At 40.3% G+C, this 19,147-nt stretch overlaps 1 protein-coding gene across 2 annotated transcripts in view; it reads left to right on the top strand.

Moving 5' to 3' along the window:
• Positions 1 to 18,147, top strand: part of LOC118376384 (sideroflexin-1) — a 35,836-nt gene extending 17,689 nt beyond the window's left edge. For both annotated transcript variants that reach the window (XM_052487552.1, XM_052487553.1), the window contains 7 exons: positions 6,459 to 6,534; positions 6,921 to 7,006; positions 13,669 to 13,796; positions 14,009 to 14,058; positions 14,705 to 14,754; positions 17,390 to 17,437; positions 17,581 to 18,147. In XM_052487552.1, the coding sequence (XP_052343512.1) occupies positions 6,459 to 6,534; positions 6,921 to 7,006; positions 13,669 to 13,796; positions 14,009 to 14,058; positions 14,705 to 14,754; positions 17,390 to 17,437; positions 17,581 to 17,677 (535 nt within the window). In that variant the 3' untranslated portion in view covers positions 17,678 to 18,147. The remainder of the gene's footprint in view (positions 1 to 6,458; positions 6,535 to 6,920; positions 7,007 to 13,668; positions 13,797 to 14,008; positions 14,059 to 14,704; positions 14,755 to 17,389; positions 17,438 to 17,580) is intronic.
• Positions 18,148 to 19,147: the final 1,000 nt, after the last annotated feature.

Here is a 19,147-nt window from a genome sequence, read left to right on the forward strand (position 1 = left end):
TAGACAACCACACTATAGACAACCACACTATAGACAACCACACTATAGACAACCACACTATAGACAACCACACTATAGACAACCACCGTAGTCATAGAAACCACACTATAGACAACCACACTATAGACATCCACCATAGTCATAGAAACCACACTATAGACAACCACACTATAGACAACCACCGTAGTCATAGAAACCACACGACAGACAACCACACTATAGACAACCACCGTAGTCATAGAAACCACACTATAGACAACCACCGTAGTCATAGAAACCACACTATAGACAACCACACTATAGACAACCACCGTAGTCATAGAAACCACACTATAGACAACCACACTATAGACAACCACCGTAGTGATAGAAACCACACTATAGACAACCACACTATAGACAACCACCGTAGTGATAGAAACCACACTATAGACAACCACACTATAGAAACCACACTATAGACAACCACACTATAGACAACCACACTATAGACAACCACACTATAGACATCCACCATAGTCATAGAAACCACACTATAGACAACCACACTATAGACAACCACCGTAGTCATAGAAACCACACTATAGACAACCACACTATAGACATCCACCGTAGTGATAGAAACCACACTATAGACAACCACACTATAGACAACCACACTATAGACAACCACCATAGTCATAGAAACCACACTATAGACAACCACACTATAGACAACCACCGTAGTCATAGAAACCACACGACAGACAACCACACTATAGACAACCACCGTAGTCATAGAAACCACACTATAGACAACCACCGTAGTCATAGAAACCACACTATAGACAACCACACTATAGACAACCACCGTAGTCATAGAAACCACACTATAGACATCCACACTATAGACATCCACCGTAGTGATAGAAACCACACTATAGACAACCACCGTAGTGATAGAAACCACACTATAGACAACCACACTATCGACAACCACCATAGTGATAGAAACCACACTATAGACAACCACCGTAGTCATAGAAACCACACTATAGACAACCACACTATAGACATCCACCGTAGTGATAGAAACCCCACTATAGACAACCACACTATAGACAACCACACTATAGACAACCACCATAGTGATAGAAACCACACTATAGACAACCACACTATAGACAACCACACTATAGACATCCACCGTAGTGATAGAAACCACACTATAGACAACCACCGTAGTGATAGAAACCACCGTAGTGATAGAAACCACCATAGTGATAGAAACCACACTATAGACAACCACCGTAGTGATAGAAACCACACTATAGACAACCACCATAGTGATAGAAACCACACTATAGACAACCACCGTAGTGATAGAAACCACACTATAGACAACCACCATAGTGATAGAAACCACACTATAGACAACCACCGTAGTGATAGAAACCACACTATAGACAACCACCATAGTGATAGAAACCACACTATAGACAACCACCGTAGTGATAGAAACCACACTATAGACAACCACCGTAGTGATAGAAACCACACTATAGACAACCACCGTAGTGATAGAAACCACACTATAGACAACCACCGTAGTGATAGAAACCACACTATAGACAACCACCGTAGTGATAGAAACCACACTATAGACAACCACACTATAGACAACCACACTATAGACATCCACCGTAGTGATAGAAACCACACTATAGACAACCACCGTAGTGATAGAAACCACACTATAGACAACCACACTATAGACAACCACCATAGTGATAGAAACCACACTATAGACAACCACCGTAGTGATAGAAACCACCGTAGTGATAGAAACCACACTATAGACAACCACCGTAGTGATAGAAACCACACTATAGACAACCACCGTAGTGATAGAAACCACACTATAGACAACCACACTATCGACAACCACCATAGTGATAGAAACCACACTATAGACAACCACCGTAGTGATAGAAACCACACTATAGACAACCACACTATAGACAACCACCGTAGTGATAGAAACCACACTATAGACAACCACCGTAGTGATAGAAACCACACTATAGACAACCACCGTAGTGATAGAAACCACACTATAGACAACCACCGTAGTGATATAAACCACACTATAGACAACCACCGTAGTGATAGAAACCACACTATAGACAACCACACTATAGACAACCACACTATAGACAACCACACTATAGACAACCACCGTAGTGATATAAACCACACTATAGACAACCACCGTAGTGATATAAACCACACTATAGACAACCACCGTAGTGATAGAAACCACACTATAGACAACCACACTATAGACAACCACACTATAGAAACCACACTATAGACAACCACCGTAGTGATAGTGATAGAAACCACCGTAGTGATAGAAACCACCGTAGTGATAGAAACCACACTATAGAAACCACCGTAGTGATAGAAACCACACTATAGACAACCACCAGTGATAGAAACCACCAGTGATAGAAACCACACTATAGACAACCACACTATAGACAACCACCGTAGTGATAGAAACCACACTATGAGACAACCACCTTAGTGATAGAAACCACACTATAGACAACCACCGTAGTGATAGAAACCACACTATAGACAACCACCTTAGTGATAGAAACCACACTATAGACAACCACCGTAGTGATAGAAACCACACTATAGACAACCACACTATGATAGAAACCACACTATAGACAACCACGTAGTATAGACAACCACACTAGAAACCACACTATAGACAACCACCGTAGTGATAGAAACCACACTATAGACAACCACCACTGATAGAAACCACACTATAGACAACCACACTATAGACAACCACCATAGTATAGAAACCACCGTAGTGATAGAAACCACACTATAGACAACCACACTATAGACAACCACACTATAGACAACCACACTATAGACAACCACCGTAGTGATAGAAACCACACTATAGACAACCACACTATAGACAACCACACTATAGACAACCACCATAGTGATAGAAACCACCGTAGTGATAGAAACCACACTATAGACAACCACCGTAGTGATAGAAACCACACTATAGAAAACCACCATAGTGATAGAAACCACACTATAGACAACCACACTATCGACAACCACCATAGTGATAGAAACCACACTATAGACAACCACCATAGTGATAGAAACCACACTATAGACAACCACACTATAGACAACCACACTATAGACAACCACCGTAGTGATAGAAACCACCAAAGTGATAGAAACCACACTATAGACAACCACCATAGTGTTAGAAACCACACTATAGACAACCACCGTAGTGATAGAAACCACACTATAGACAACCACACTATAGACAACCACCGTAGTGATAGAAACCACACTATCGACAACCACCATAGTGATAGAAACCACACTATAGACAACCACACTATCGACAACCACCATAGTGATAGAAACCACACTATAGACAACCACCATAGTGATAGAAACCACACTATAGACAACCACACTATAGACCACCACACTATAGACACCCACACTATAGACAACCACACTATAGACAACCACCGTAGTGATAGAAACCACACTATAGACAACCACACTATAGACAACCACCATAGTGATAGAAACCACACTATAGACAACCAAAGTAGTGATAGAAACCACCATAGTGATAGAAACCACACTATAGACAACCACCATAGTGATAGAAACCACACTATAGACAACCACCATAGTGATAGAAACCACACTATAGACAACCTATCGACAACCACCATAGTGATAGAAACCACACTATAGACAACCACGTAGTGATAGAAACCACACTATAGACAACCACACTATAGAAACCACCGTAGTGATAGAAACCACACTATAGACAACCACCGTAGTGATAGAAACCACACTATAGACAACCACCATAGTGATAGAAACCACACTATAGACAACCACCACTATAGACAACCACCTATAGATAGAAACCACACTATAGACAACCACCACTGATAGAAAACCACCGTAGTGATATAAACCACACTATAGACAACCACACTATCGACAACCACCGTAGTGATAGAAACCACACTATAGACAACCACACTATAGAAACCACACTATAGACAACCACACTAGTGATAGAAACCACACTATAGACAACCACACTATCGACAACCACCGTAGTGATAGAAACCACACTATAGACAACCACACTATAGTGATAGAAACCACACTATAGACAACCACCGTAGTGATAGAAACCACCGTAGTGATAGAAACCACACTATAGACAACCACACTATAGACAACCACCAGTGATAGAAACCACACTATAGAAACCACCTTAGTGATAGAAACCACACTATAGACAACCACCGTAGTGATAGAAACCACACTATAGACAACCACCGTAGTGATAGAAACCACACTATAGACAACCACCGTAGTGATAGAAACCACACTATAGACAACCACACTATAGACAACCACCGTAGTGATAGAAACCACACTATAGACAACCACACTATAGAAACCACACTATAGACAACCACACTATAGACAACCACCAGTGATAGAAACCACACTATAGACAACCACACTATAGACAACCACCGTAGTGATAGAAACCACACTATAGACAACCACCGTAGTGATAGAAACCACACTATAGACAACCACCGTAGTGATAGAAACCACACTATAGACAACCACCATAGTGATAGAAACCACACTATAGACAACCACCGTAGTGATAGAAACCACACTATAGACAACCACCAGTGATAGAAACCACACTATAGACAACCACCATAGTGATAGAAACCACACTATAGACAACCACACTATAGACAACCACACTATAGACAACCACACTATAGACAACCACACTATAGACAACCACCATAGTGATAGAAACCACACTATAGACAACCACACTATAGACAACCACACTATAGACAACCACCGTAGTGATAGAAACCACACTATAGACAACCACCATAGTGATAGAAACCACACTATAGACAACCACCATAGTGATAGAAACCACACTATAGACAACCACACTATAGACAACCACACTATAGACAACCACCATAGTGATAGAAACCACACTATAGACAACCACACTATAGACAACCACACTATAGACAACCACCGTAGTGATAGAAACCACACTATAGACAACCACCGTAGTGATAGAAACCACACTATAGACAACCACACTATAGACAACCACCGTAGTGATAGAAACCACACTATAGACAACCACACGTAGTGATAGAAACCACACTATAGACAACCACACTATAGACAACCACCGTAGTGATAGAAACCACACTATAGACAACCACACTATCGACAACCACCATAGTGATAGAAACCACACTATCGACAACCACCATAGTGATAGAAACCACACTATAGACAACCACCATAGTGATAGAAACCACACTATAGACAACCACACTATAGACAACCACCGTAGTGATAGAAACCACACTATAGACAACCACCGTAGTGATAGAAACCACACTATAGACAACCACCATAGTGATAGAAACCACACTATAGACAACCACACTATAGACAACCACCGTAGTGATAGAAACCACCCAATAGACAACCACCATAGTGATAGAAACCACACTATAGACAACCACCATAGTGATAGAAACCACACTATAGACAACCACCGTAGTGATAGAAACCACACTATAGACAACCACCGTAGTGATAGAAACCACCGTAGTGATAGAAACCACACTATAGAAACCACACTAGTGACAACCACCATAGTGATAGAAACCACACTATAGACAACCACCGTAGTGATAGAAACCACACTATAGACAACCACCGTAGTGATAGAAACCACACTATAGACAACCACACTATAGACAACCACACTATAGACAACCACCATAGTGATAGAAACCACACTATAGACAACCACCAGTGATAGAAACCACACTATAGACAACCACCCTAGTGATAGAAACCACACTATAGACAACCACCGTAGTGATAGAAACCACACTATAGACAACCACCGTAGTGATAGAAACCACCATAGTGATAGAAACCACACTATAGACAACCACAGTAGTGATAGAAACCACACTATAGACAACCACCGTAGTGATAGAAACCACACTATAGACAACCACCATAGTTCTTGTCATTTTGACCCGGAATGTCGGATTCTGACGGGGATTTATTTTCCGATCTTTTGTTAATGATCAGAATTGATCAAAGGGCCAGTCTAAATGAATAAACGGGCCGAATCTGACCGCCAGTTGAACAACCCTGTTCTATATAATTTTTTTAGCTGATGTTGCTCTGGTAGTTTTTTTGTCTTGTGTGCGTTTCTGATACCTATTAACCCTGTAATGTTTTGTGGTTTGGATAATATGACTATGTGAATTTCTGAATGCGTCTCTCGTTTGCAGTCAGCTTGGCACAGCCTATGTATCTGCTACCACAGGGGCAGTAGCCACGGCTCTAGGACTAAATGCACTAACAAAGGTATTAACCCACTGAAACCCTGTTCTCATTCATTCATTTACCATCAACCACATCGCAAGGGAGTGTTATCAAACGTAGCTACTCACAAGTCATATCATGAGTAGTTATCATGTCCAAAATAGTGAATAGAAGTGACTAGTAACCACGAATAGAAGTAGTCTACATATTTTGCCTGCTGCGTGCTTTGCTGGTTTGTCAATGTGTTGAAAGAGAGAGTTAATGTTGTGTATTTCATACGGTGTTCCCATTGTGGAAACAAATGTCAGTCATCATAACCATCATGACATACACAAAGAGCTTTTAAAGCTTTGGAAAAATATTAGAATGTATAGATAAATTCAACTCCTGTCTGTCTATTTAACTCCAACCTTTTTGCTGTTGTCCAGCACATATCTCCCCTCGTAGGAAGGTTAGTTCCCTTCGCCGCTGTTGCTGCTGCGAACTGCATCAACATCCCTCTCATGAGGCAACGGTAAGACCAACTGGCCTGTACCACCTTCTGTTTGAAAATATGTCTTTGCAAATATGCATTCAGCATTTTAAGTGTTTTTCTTCTCAATGCTCTACTAATATGTAGTGTTAAATGTTTGAAATGTTGTTTAGATTACTACAATGCTCAATTCTCTCCTTTTTATTTTGTATATATTTTTTTATAGCATAGTATCACTCACCGCTTATTTACATTTTTCGTTCCACAACTTGAACAAGGTCTTTCAACAGAAAGGGTGTTTATCATCAATGCCAGTTTCTATAAGGTCTTTCAACAGAAAGGGTCTTTATCATCAATGCCAGTTTCTATAAGGTCTTTCAACAGAAAGGGTGTTTATCATCAATGCCAGTTCCTATAAGGTCTTTCAACAGAAAGGGTCTTTATCATCAATGCCAGTTTCTATAAGGTCTTTCAACAGAAAGGGTCTTTATCATCAATGCCAGTTTCTATAAGGTCTTTCAACAGAAAGGGTCTTTATCATCAATGCCAGTTTCTATAAGGTCTTTCAACAGAAAGGGTCTTTATCATCAATGCCAGTTTCTATAAGGTCTTTCAACAGAAAGGGTCTTTATCATCAATGCCAGTTTCTATAAGGTCTTTCAACAGAAAGGGTCTTTATCATCAATGCCAGTTTCTATAAGGTCTTTCAACAGAAAGGGTCTTTATCATCAATGCCAGTTTCTATAAGGTCTTTCAACAGAAAGGGTCTTTATCATCAATGCCAGTTTCTATAAGGTCTTTCAACAGAAAGGGTCTTTATCATCAATGCCAGTTTCTATAAGGTCTTTCAACAGAAAGGGTCTTTATCATCAATGCCAGTTTCTATAAGGTCTTTCAACAGAAAGGGTCTTTATCATCAATGCCAGTTTCTATAAGGTCTTTCAACAGAAAGGGTCTTTATCATCAATGCCAGTTTCTATAAGGTCTTTCAACAGAAAGGGTCTTTATCATCAATGCCAGTTTCTATAAGGTCTTTCAACAGAAAGGGTCTTTATCATCAATGCCAGTTTCTATAAGGTCTTTCAACAGAAAGGGTCTTTATCATCAATGCCAGTTTCTATAAGGTCTTTCAACAGAAAGGGTCTTTATCATCAATGCCAGTTTCTATAAGGTCTTTCAACAGAAAGGGTCTTTATCATCAATGCCAGTTTCTATAAGGTCTTTCAACAGAAAGGGTCTTTATCATCAATGCCAGTTTCTATAAGGTCTTTCAACAGAAAGGGTCTTTATCATCAATGCCAGTTTCTATAAGGTCTTTCAACAGAAAGGGTCTTTATCATCAATGCCAGTTTCTATAAGGTCTTTCAACAGAAAGGGTCTTTATCATCAATGCCAGTTTCTATAAGGTCTTTCAACAGAAAGGGTCTTTATCATCAATGCCAGTTTCTATAAGGTCTTTCAACAGAAAGGGTCTTTATCATCAATGCCAGTTTCTATAAGGTCTTTCAACAGAAAGGGTCTTTATCATCAATGCCAGTTTCTATAAGGTCTTTCAACAGAAAGGGTGTTTATCATCAATGCCAGTTTCTATAAGGTCTTTCAACAGAAAGGGTCTTTATCATCAATGCCAGTTTCTATAAGGTCTTTCAACAGAAAGGGTGTTTATCATCAATGCCAATGCCAGTCTTTTTCAATGCCAGTTTCTATAAGGTCTTTCAACAGAAAGGGTCTTTATCATCAATGCCAGTTTCAGAAAGGGTCTTTATCATCAATGCCAGTTTATAAGGTCTTTCAACAGAAAGGGTCTTTATCATCAATGCCAGTTTCTATAAGGTCTTTCAACAGAAAGGGTGTTTATCATCAATGCCAGTTTCTATAAGGTCTTTCAACAGAAAGGGTCTTTATCATCAATGCCAGTTTCTATAAGGTCTTTCCAGAAAGGGTCTTTATCATCAATGCCAGTTTCTATAAGGTCTTTCAACAGAAAGGGTCTTTATCATCAATGCCAGTTTCTATAAGGTCTTTCAACAGAAAGGGTCTTTATCATCAATGCCAGTTTCTTTCAACAGAAAGGGTCTTTATCATCAATGCCAGTTTCTATAAGGTCTTTCAACAGAAAGGGTCTTTATCATCAATGCCAGTTTCTATAAGGTCTTTCAACAGAAAGGGTCTTTATCATCAATGCCAGTTTCTATAAGGTCTTTCAACAGAAAGGGTCTTTATCATCAATGCCAGTTTCTATAAGGTCTTTCAACAGAAAGGGTCTTTATCATCAATGCCAGTTTCTATAAGGTCTTTCAACAGAAAGGGTCTTTATCATCAATGCCAGTTTCTATAAGGTCTTTCAACAGAAAGGGTCTTTATCATCAATGCCAGTTTCTATAAGGTCTTTCAACAGAAAGGGTCTTTATCATCAATGCCAGTTTCTATAAGGTCTTTCAACAGAAAGGGTCTTTATCATCAATGCCAGTTTCTATAAGGTCTTTCAACAGAAAGGGTCTTTATCATCAATGCCAGTTTCTATAAGGTCTTTCAACAGAAAGGGTCTTTATCATCAATGCCAGTTTCTATAAGGTCTTTCAACAGAAAGGGTGTTTATCATCAATGCCAGTTTCTATAATTCAACAGAAAGGGTGTTTATCATCAATGCCAGTTTCTATAAGGTCTTTCAACAGAAAGGGTGTTTATCATCAATGCCAGTTTCTATAAGGTCTTTCAACAGAAAGGGTGTTTATCATCAATGCCAGTTTCTATAAGGTCTTTCAACAGAAAGGGTCTTTATCATCAATGCCAGTTTCTATAAGGTCTTTCAACAGAAAGGGTCTTTATCATCAATGCCAGTTTCTATAAGGTCTTTCAACAGAAAGGGTCTTTATCATCAATGCCAGTTTCTATAAGGTCTTTCAACAGAAAGGGTGTTTATCATCAATGCCAGTTTCTATAAGGTCTTTCAACAGAAAGGGTCTTTATCATCAATGCCAGTTTCTATAAGGTCTTTCAACAGAAAGGGTCTTTATCATCAATGCCAGTTTCTATAAGGTCTTTCAACAGAAAGGGTCTTTATCATCAATGCCAGTTTCTATAAGGTCTTTCAACAGAAAGGGTCTTTATCATCAATGCCAGTTTCTATAAGGTCTTTCAACAGAAAGGGTCTTTATCATCAATGCCAGTTTCTATAAGGTCTTTCAACAGAAAGGGTCTTTATCATCAATGCCAGTTTCTATAAGGTCTTTCAACAGAAAGGGTCTTTATCATCAATGCCAGTTTCTATAAGGTCTTTCAACAGAAAGGGTCTTTATCATCAATGCCAGTTTCTATAAGGTCTTTCAACAGAAAGGGTCTTTATCATCAATGCCAGTTTCTATAGGTCTTTCAACAGAAAGGGTCTTTATCATCAATGCCAGTTTCTATAAGGTCTTTCAACAGAAAGGGTCTTTATCATCAATGCCAGTTTCTATAAGGTCTTTCAACAGAAAGGGTCTTTATCATCAATGCCAGTTTCTATAAGGTCTTTCAACAGAAAGGGTCTTTATCATCAATGCCAGTTTCTATAAGGTCTTTCAACAGAAAGGGTCTTTATCATCAATGCCAGTTTCTATAAGGTCTTTCAACAGAAAGGGTCTTTATCATCAATGCCAGTTTCTATAAGGTCTTTCAACAGAAAGGGTCTTTATCATCAATGCCAGTTTCTATAAGGTCTTTCAACAGAAAGGGTCTTTATCATCAATGCCAGTTTCTATAAGGTCTTTCAACAGAAAGGTCTTTATCATCAATGCCAGTTTCTATAAGGTCTTTCAACAGAAAGGGTCTTTATCATCAATGCCATAAGGTCTTTCAACAGAAAGGGTCTTTATCATCAATGCCAGTTTCTATAAGGTCTTTCAACAGAAAGGGTCTTTATCATCAATGCCAGTTTCTATAAGGTCTTTCAACAGAAAGGGTCTTTATCATCAATGCCAGTTTCTATAAGGTCTTTCAACAGAAAGGGTCTTTATCATCAATGCCAGTTTCTATAAGGTCTTTCAACAGAAAGGGTCTTTATCATCAATGCCAGTTTCTATAAGGTCTTTCAACAGAAAGGGTCTTTATCATCAATGCCAGTTTCTATAAGGTCTTTCAACAGAAAGGGTCTTTATCATCAATGCCAGTTTCTATAAGGTCTTTCAACAGAAAGGGTCTTTATCATCAATGCCAGTTTCTATAAGGTCTTTCAACAGAAAGGGTCTTTATCATCAATGCCAGTTTCTATAAGGTCTTTCAACAGAAAGGGTGTTTATCATCAATGCCAGTTTCTATAAGGTCTTTCAACAGAAAGGGTGTTTATCATCAATGCCAGTTTCTATAAGGTCTTTCAACAGAAAGGGTGTTTATCATCAATGCCAGTTTCTATAAGGTCTTTCAACAGAAAGGGTCTTTATCATCAATGCCAGTTTCTATAAGGTCTTTCAACAGAAAGGGTCTTTATCATCAATGCCAGTTTCTATAAGGTCTTTCAACAGAAAGGGTCTTTATCATCACTGCCAGTTTCTATAAGGTCTTTCAACAGAAAGGGTCTTTATCATCAATGCCAGTTTCTATAAGGTCTTTCAACAGAAAGGGTCTTTATCATCAATGCCAGTTTCTATAAGGTCTTTCAACAGAAAGGGTCTTTATCATCAATGCCAGTTTCTATAAGGTCTTTAGGGTCTTTATCATCAATGCCAGTTTCTATAAGGTCTTTCAACAGAAAGGGTCTTTATCATCAATGCCAGTTTCTATAAGGTCTTTCAACAGAAAGGGTCTTTATCATCAATGCCAGTTTCTATAAGGTCTTTCAACAGAAAGGGTCTTTATCATCAATGCCAGTTTCTATAAGGTCTTTCAACAGAAAGGGTCTTTATCATCAATGCCAGTTTCTATAAGGTCTTTCAACAGAAAGGGTCTTTATCATCAATGCCAGTTTCTATAAGGTCTTTCAACAGAAAGGGTCTTTATCATCAATGCCAGTTTCTATAAGGTCTTTCAACAGAAAGGGTCTTTATCATCAATGCCAGTTTCTATAAGGTCTTTCAACAGAAAGGGTCTTTATCATCAATGCCAGTTTCTATAAGGTCTTTCAACAGAAAGGGTCTTTATCATCAATGCCAGTTTCTATAAGGTCTTTCAACAGAAAGGGTGTTTATCATCAATGCCAGTTTCTATAAGGTCTTTCAACAGAAAGGGTGTTTATCATCAATGCCAGTTTCTAGGGTGTTTAAGGTTTCTTTCAACAGAAAGGGTCTTTATCATCAATGCCAGTTTCTATAAGGTCTTTCAACAGAAAGGGTGTTTATCATCAATGCCAGTTTCTATAAGGTCTTTCAACAGAAAGGGTGTTTATCATCAATGCCAGTTTCTATAAGGTCTTTCAACAGAAAGAAAGGGTCTTTCAACAGAAAGGGTCTTTATCATCAATGCCAGTTTCTATAAGGTCTTTCAACAGAAAGGGTCTTTATCATCAATGCCAGTTTCTATAAGGTCTTTCAACAGAAAGGGTCTTTATCATCAATGCCAGTTTCTATAAGGTCTTTCAACAGAAAGGGTCTTTATCATCAATGCCAGTTTCTATAAGGTCTTTCAACAGAAAGGGTCTTTATCATCAATGCCAGTTTCTATAAGGTCTTTCAACAGAAAGGGTGTTTATCATCAATGCCAGTTTCTATAAGGTCTTTCAACAGAAAGGGTCTTTATCATCAATGCCAGTTTCTATAAGGTCTTTCAACAGAAAGGGTCTTTATCATCAATGCCAGTTTCTATAAGGTCTTTCAACAGAAAGGGTCTTTATCATCAATGCCAGTTTCTATAAGGTCTTTCAACAGAAAGGGTCTTTATCATCAATGCCAGTTTCTATAAGGTCTTTCAACAGAAAGGGTCTTTATCATCAATGCCAGTTTCTATAAGGTCTTTCAACAGAAAGGGTCTTTATCATCAATGCCAGTTTCTATAAGGTCTTTCAACAGAAAGGGTCTTTATCATCAATGCCAGTTTCTATAGGTCTTTCAACAGAAAGGTCTTTCAACAGAAAGGGTCTTTATCATCAATGCCAGTTTCTATAAGGTCTTTCAACAGAAAGGGTCTTTATCATCAATGCCAGTTTCTATAAGGTCTTTCAACAGAAAGGGTCTTTATCATCAATGCCAGTTTCTATAAGGTCTTTCAACAGAAAGGGTCTTTATCATCAATGCCAGTTTCTATAAGGTCTTTCAACAGAAAGGGTCTTTATCATCAATGCCAGTTTCTATAAGGTCTTTCAACAGAAAGGGTCTTTATCATCAATGCCAGTTTCTATAAGGTCTTTCAACAGAAAGGGTCTTTATCATCAATGCCAGTTTCTATAAGGTCTTTCAACAGAAAGGGTCTTTATCATCAATGCCAGTTTCTATAAGGTCTTTCAACAGAAAGGGTGTTTTATCATCAATGCCAGTTTCTATAAGGTCTTTCAACAGAAAGGGTCTTTATCATCAATGCCAGTTTCTATAAGGTCTTTCAACAGAAAGGGTCTTTATCATCAATGCCAGTTTCTATAAGGTCTTTCAACAGAAAGGGTCTTTATCATCAATGCCAGTTTCTATAAGGTCTTTCAACAGAAAGGGTCTTTATCATCAATGCCAGTTTCTATAAGGTCTTTCAACAGAAAGATAATAGTTTAATAGATGTTTACTTTTCTTCTTCTACTTTTTGTCCAGGGAACTGAAACACGGCATTCCGATAACCGACGAGAACGATAACCGGTTAGGAGAGTCAACGACCGCCGCTAAGCAGGCTATCTCCCAGGTGGTGGTGTCTAGAATCCTCATGGCCTCTCCTGGAATGGGTACGTCTTACACAATAGGCTTTAGAACCAATCTGGCAACCCATGCAATCTGTGACTCCAACCTGGCAACTCCATATGATACACTGGAAATGATAAAAGCTTGAAATCCACCATGTTGTCAGGTGAAAGATCATGTTTGTATCGGTTGATTATGATGTATGAATAAACATTTATAAAGGATTAACATTTTATTTTACTATTTTGTTTTTTAGCTATCCCTCCATTTTTAATGAACACCTTGGAAAAGAAAGCCTTCCTGAAGGTATTATTCATATCATTTAGCATTTAGTTTGTTCATGTATGATCACATATTTACCTACTCTCTCGTATCCGTGATCTCATATTTACCTACTCTCTCGTATCTGTGACGGCAGTCAGCCTTTTGATAAGTAGCTATACTAGAGACAGTGTATATATAATGGCCTGTCGCTGTGTTGTGTGAGCCTAACCCTAACCCTAACCCTAGCCCTACCCTAACCCTAGCCCAAACCCTAACCCTCGCCCTAACCCTCGCCCTAACCCTCGCCCTAACCCTCACCCTAACCCTAACCCTAACCCTAGCCCTAACCCTAGCCCTAGCCCTAGCCCTAACCCTCGCCCTAACCCTAACCCTAACCCTAGCCCTAGCCCTAGCCCTAGCCCTAGCCCTAACCCTAGCCCTAACCCTCCGTAGCAGTCTTCTAGACACGGTCAGCAGGCTAAGTCCAAATGCTCTATTTCCTCATCCTGATTAAAACTAACTGGATAGGTAGAAACAAAATAGTGCCTACTAAACTATAGCCCTCAGGCATATTGCCTATTGCACTCCAGCCCTTTCAGTGATCAGTCAGTGTGAGGAAATAGGACAGAGCAGAGGAAGCTATTTCAGAGGAGTGGAATGTATCCTCATTGTTTTCTGGTCTTTTCAGAAGTTCCCGTGGATGAGTGCACCTATTCAAGTGGTCTTGGTGGGATTCTGGTAAGTTGCCAGCAATGGACTGTTGATAAACCACCATTTGGACTGTTGATAAACCACCATTTGGACTGTTGATAAACCACCATTTGGACTGTTGATAAACCACCATTTGGACTGTTGATAAACCACCATTTGGACTGGTGATAAACCACCATTTGGACTGTTGATAAACCACCATTTGGACTGTTGATAAACCACCATTTGGACTGTCGATAAACCACCATTTGGACTGTCGATAAACCACCATTTGGACTGTCGATAAACCACCATTTGGACTGTTGATAAACCACCATTTGGACTGTTGATAAACCACCATTTGGACTGTTGATAAACCACCATTTGGACTGTTGATAAACCACCATTTGGACTGTTGATAAACCACCATTTGGACTGTTGATAAACCACCATTTGGACTGTTGATAAACCACCATTTGGACTGTTGATAAACCACCATTTGGACTGTTGATAAACCACCATTTGGACTGTTGATAAACCACCATTTGGACTGTTGATAAACCACCATTTGGACTGTTGATAAACCACCATTTGGACTGTTGATAAACCACCATTTGGACTGTTGATAAACCACCATTTGGACTGTTGATAAACCACCATTTGGACTGTTGATAAACCACCATTTGGACTGGTGATAAACCACCATTTGGACTGCTGATAAACCACCATTTGGACTGCTGATAAACCACCATTTTGACTTGATGATAAACCGCAATTTGGACTTTTGATAAACTGCCATTTGAACTCTTGATAAACTGCCATTTGAACTCTTGATAAACCGCTTTTGGACTGCTGATGAACAAACGCTGTGACGCACCCGTAACATATACTGTAAACACTGAAGAACCCGTAACATATACTGTAAACACTGTGAAGAACCCGTAACATATACTGTAAACACTGTGAAGAACCCGTAACATATACTGTAAACACTGAAGAACCCGTAACATATACTGTAAACACTGTGAAGAACCCGTAACATATACTGTAAACACTGTGAAGAACCCGTAACATATACTGTAAACACTGTGAAGAACCCGTAACATATACTGTAAACACTGTGAAGAACCCGTAACATATACTGTAAACACTGTGAAGAACCCGTAACATATACTGTAAACACTGTGAAGAACCCGTAACATATACTGTAAACACTGTGAAGAACCCGTAACATATACTGTAAACACAGTGAAGAACCCGTAACATATACTGTAAACACTGTGAAGAACCCGTAACATATACTGTAAACACTGTGAAGAACCCGTAACATATACTGTAAACACTGTGAAGAACCCGTAACATATACTGTAAACACTGTGAAGAACCCGTAACATATACTGTAAACACTGTGAAGAACCCGTGATATAACTATCACATAAACATAAGTACAGTGTCATTTAGATATCACAACAGCTGTTTTGAAGCAACATTGTGTCTTGGGAAAGGGCCAGGAATTATAGCTGTGGTATCTAATCTACTGTCTAGCTCTATATTGTAGATGTGTTGCTGACCCTTATGTGTTGCTGACCCTTATGTGTTGCTGACCCTTATGTGTTGCTGACCCTTATGCGTTGCTGACCCTTATGCGTTGCTGACCCTTATGCGTTGCTGACCCTTATGTGTTGCTGACCCTTATGTGTTGCTGACCCTTATGTGTTGCTAACCCTTATGTGTTGCTGACCCTTATGCGTTGCTGACCCTTATGCGTTGCTGACCCTTATGTGTTGCTGACCCTTATGTGTTGCTGACCCTTATGTGTTGCTGACCCTTATGCGTTGCTGACCCTTATGTGTTGCTGACCCTTATGCGTTGCTGACCCTTATGTGTTGCTGACCCTTATGTGTTGCTAACCCTTATGTGTTGCTGACCCTTATGTGTTGCTGACCCTTATGTGTTGCTGACCCTTATGCGTTGCTGACCCTTATGTGTTGCTGACCCTTATGTGTTGCTAACCCTTATGTGTTGCTGACCCTTATGTGTTGCTGACCCTTATGTGTTGCTGACCCTTATGCGTTGCTGACCCTTATGTGTTGCTGACCCTTATGTGTTGCTAACCCTTATGTGTTGCTGACCCTTATGCGTTGCTGACCCTTATGCGTTGCTGACCCTTATGCGTTGCTGACCCTTATGTGTTGCTGACCCTTATGTGTTGCTGACCCTTATGTGTTGCTAACCCTTATGTGTTGCTGACCCTTATGCGTTGCTGACCCTTATGCGTTGCTGACCCTTATGTGTTGCTGACCCTTATGTGTTGCTGACCCTTATGTGTTGCTGACCCTTATGCGTTGCTGACCCTTATGCGTTGCTGACCCTTATGTGTTGCTGACCCTTATGCGTTGCTGACCCTTATGTGTTGCTGACCCTTATGTGTTGCTAACCCTTATGTGTTGCTGACCCTTATGTGTTGCTGACCCTTATGTGTTGCTGACCCTTATGCGTTGCTGACCCTTATGTGTTGCTGACCCTTATGTGTTGCTAACCCTTATGTGTTGCTGACCCTTATGTGTTGCTGACCCTTATGTGTTGCTGACCCTTATGCGTTGCTGACCCTTATGTGTTGCTGACCCTTATGTGTTGCTAACCCTTATGTGTTGCTGACCCTTATGTGTTGCTTGTCTTTCAGCCTGGTGTTTGCCACTCCGCTGTGCTGTGCACTGTTCCCCCAGAAGAGGTGAGTGAATTATCATTGCTTGCTGTGTTGATCAGCTGTGTTGATCAGGAATGGTGCATAACTTTGTATTGTCTCCACATCTCTCTTTTTCTTTCTGGCCATCGCTCGCTCTCGCATCTCTCTTGTCCCTCTCTCTCCTCCAGCTCTATGTCAGTAAGCCGATTGGAGCCAGAGCTTCAGGAGAAGATCCGTGTGAGCCACCCCGGTGTGGAGAGGGTCTACTTCAATAAAGGACTATGAGTGTCCAGCCCAACAGTAGCGTTCCTCAGAGCAGCTCTACTAGCAGACACCACAACCCTCCTCATTCTGTGTGCCAAAGTTCACTTCTGCTTCTCATCCTCTCCTCTTTTCTGTCCTCTGCTCCTCAGACAGAATGCCTTGGTTCTCTCCCCTCTCCGTCTCCCTCCCCCCTCTCTCTTGTGCCGTCTCTCTCCTCTCCCTCCTTCCCTCTCTCTCTTTTCTCTCTTTCTTCTCTCTCCCTCTCTCTGTCTTCTCTCTTCTCACTGCTCTCTCCCTCTTCTCTCTCCCTCCTCCCCTCTGTCTCCCTCTCTCTGTCTTCTCTCTTCTCACTGCTCTCTCCCTCTTCTCTCTCCCTCCTCCCCTCTGTCTCCCTCTCTCTGTCTTCTCTCTTCTCACTGCTCTCTCCCTCTTCTCTCTCCCTCCTCCCCTCTGTCTCCCTCTCTCTGTCTTCTCTCTTCTCACTGCTCTCTCCCTCTTCTCTCTCCCTCCTCCCCTCTGTCTCCCTCTCTCTGTCTTCTCTCTTCTCATTGCTCTCTCCCTCTTCTCTCTCCCTCCTCCCCTCTGTCTCCTTCAGTCTTTTTGAGATGTTTGCCTTGTTGCTGTTATATTGTGAAATATATTGTCTCTCATTGTGGAGCTGTGATGATGGTGGTTTATAGTGGGTCTGTGTACAGTAAGAGGAGAGACTTCTAAGATAGACATTTGTTTGTATTCCCACACAGTTTTTAGTCAGATTTTTTTTTTGGGGGGGGGTGTCAATTGTATTTAGCTGCCAAAACATTTTCATTTTAAAAACAGTTGTTTGTGTTCAGTGGAGAACCAGGAAAAATAACAGGGTCTGTATTCCTGTATTAGTAACAATAGCAGTAATCAGTATTAGTCAGTCTTAATCTAACTATGATACTCCAAAATTCAGTTCAAGTATTTGCCAAATCTCAACAATGTTTTGTGAGACCTCTCAACAATACACAACCTCTAGTAATATATTAGTGTCATTTCAGAGGATAACAATATGACGTACAGTTCATTTGAATTAATTCATATTTGCCAAATGAGTGAACTTCGCCAGGGTGCGTCCCAAATGGCATCCGATTCCTATAAATGCTCTGGCCAAAAGTAGTGCACTACATAGGGAATTATAGGGTGCCAAACCTAGTGCACTACGTAGGGAATTATAGGGTGCCAAAAGTAGTGCACTACGTAGGGAATTGTAGGGTGCCAAAAGTAGTGCACTACGTAGGGAATAATAGGGTGCCAAAAGTAGTGCACTACGTAGGGAATAATAGGGTGCCAAAAGTAGTGCACTACGTAGGGAATAATAGGGTGCCAAAAGTAGTGCACTACGTAGGGAATAATAGGGTGCCAAAAGTAGTGCACTACGTAGGGAATAATAGGGTGCCAAAAGTAGTGCACTACGTAGGGAATAATAGGGTGCCAAAAGTAGTGCACTACATAGGGAATAATAGGGTG

The sequence above is a fragment of the Oncorhynchus keta genome, chromosome 30 (assembly GCF_023373465.1).
Source record: "Oncorhynchus keta strain PuntledgeMale-10-30-2019 chromosome 30, Oket_V2, whole genome shotgun sequence".
NCBI classification, from domain to species: Eukaryota; Metazoa; Chordata; class Actinopteri; order Salmoniformes; family Salmonidae; genus Oncorhynchus; species Oncorhynchus keta.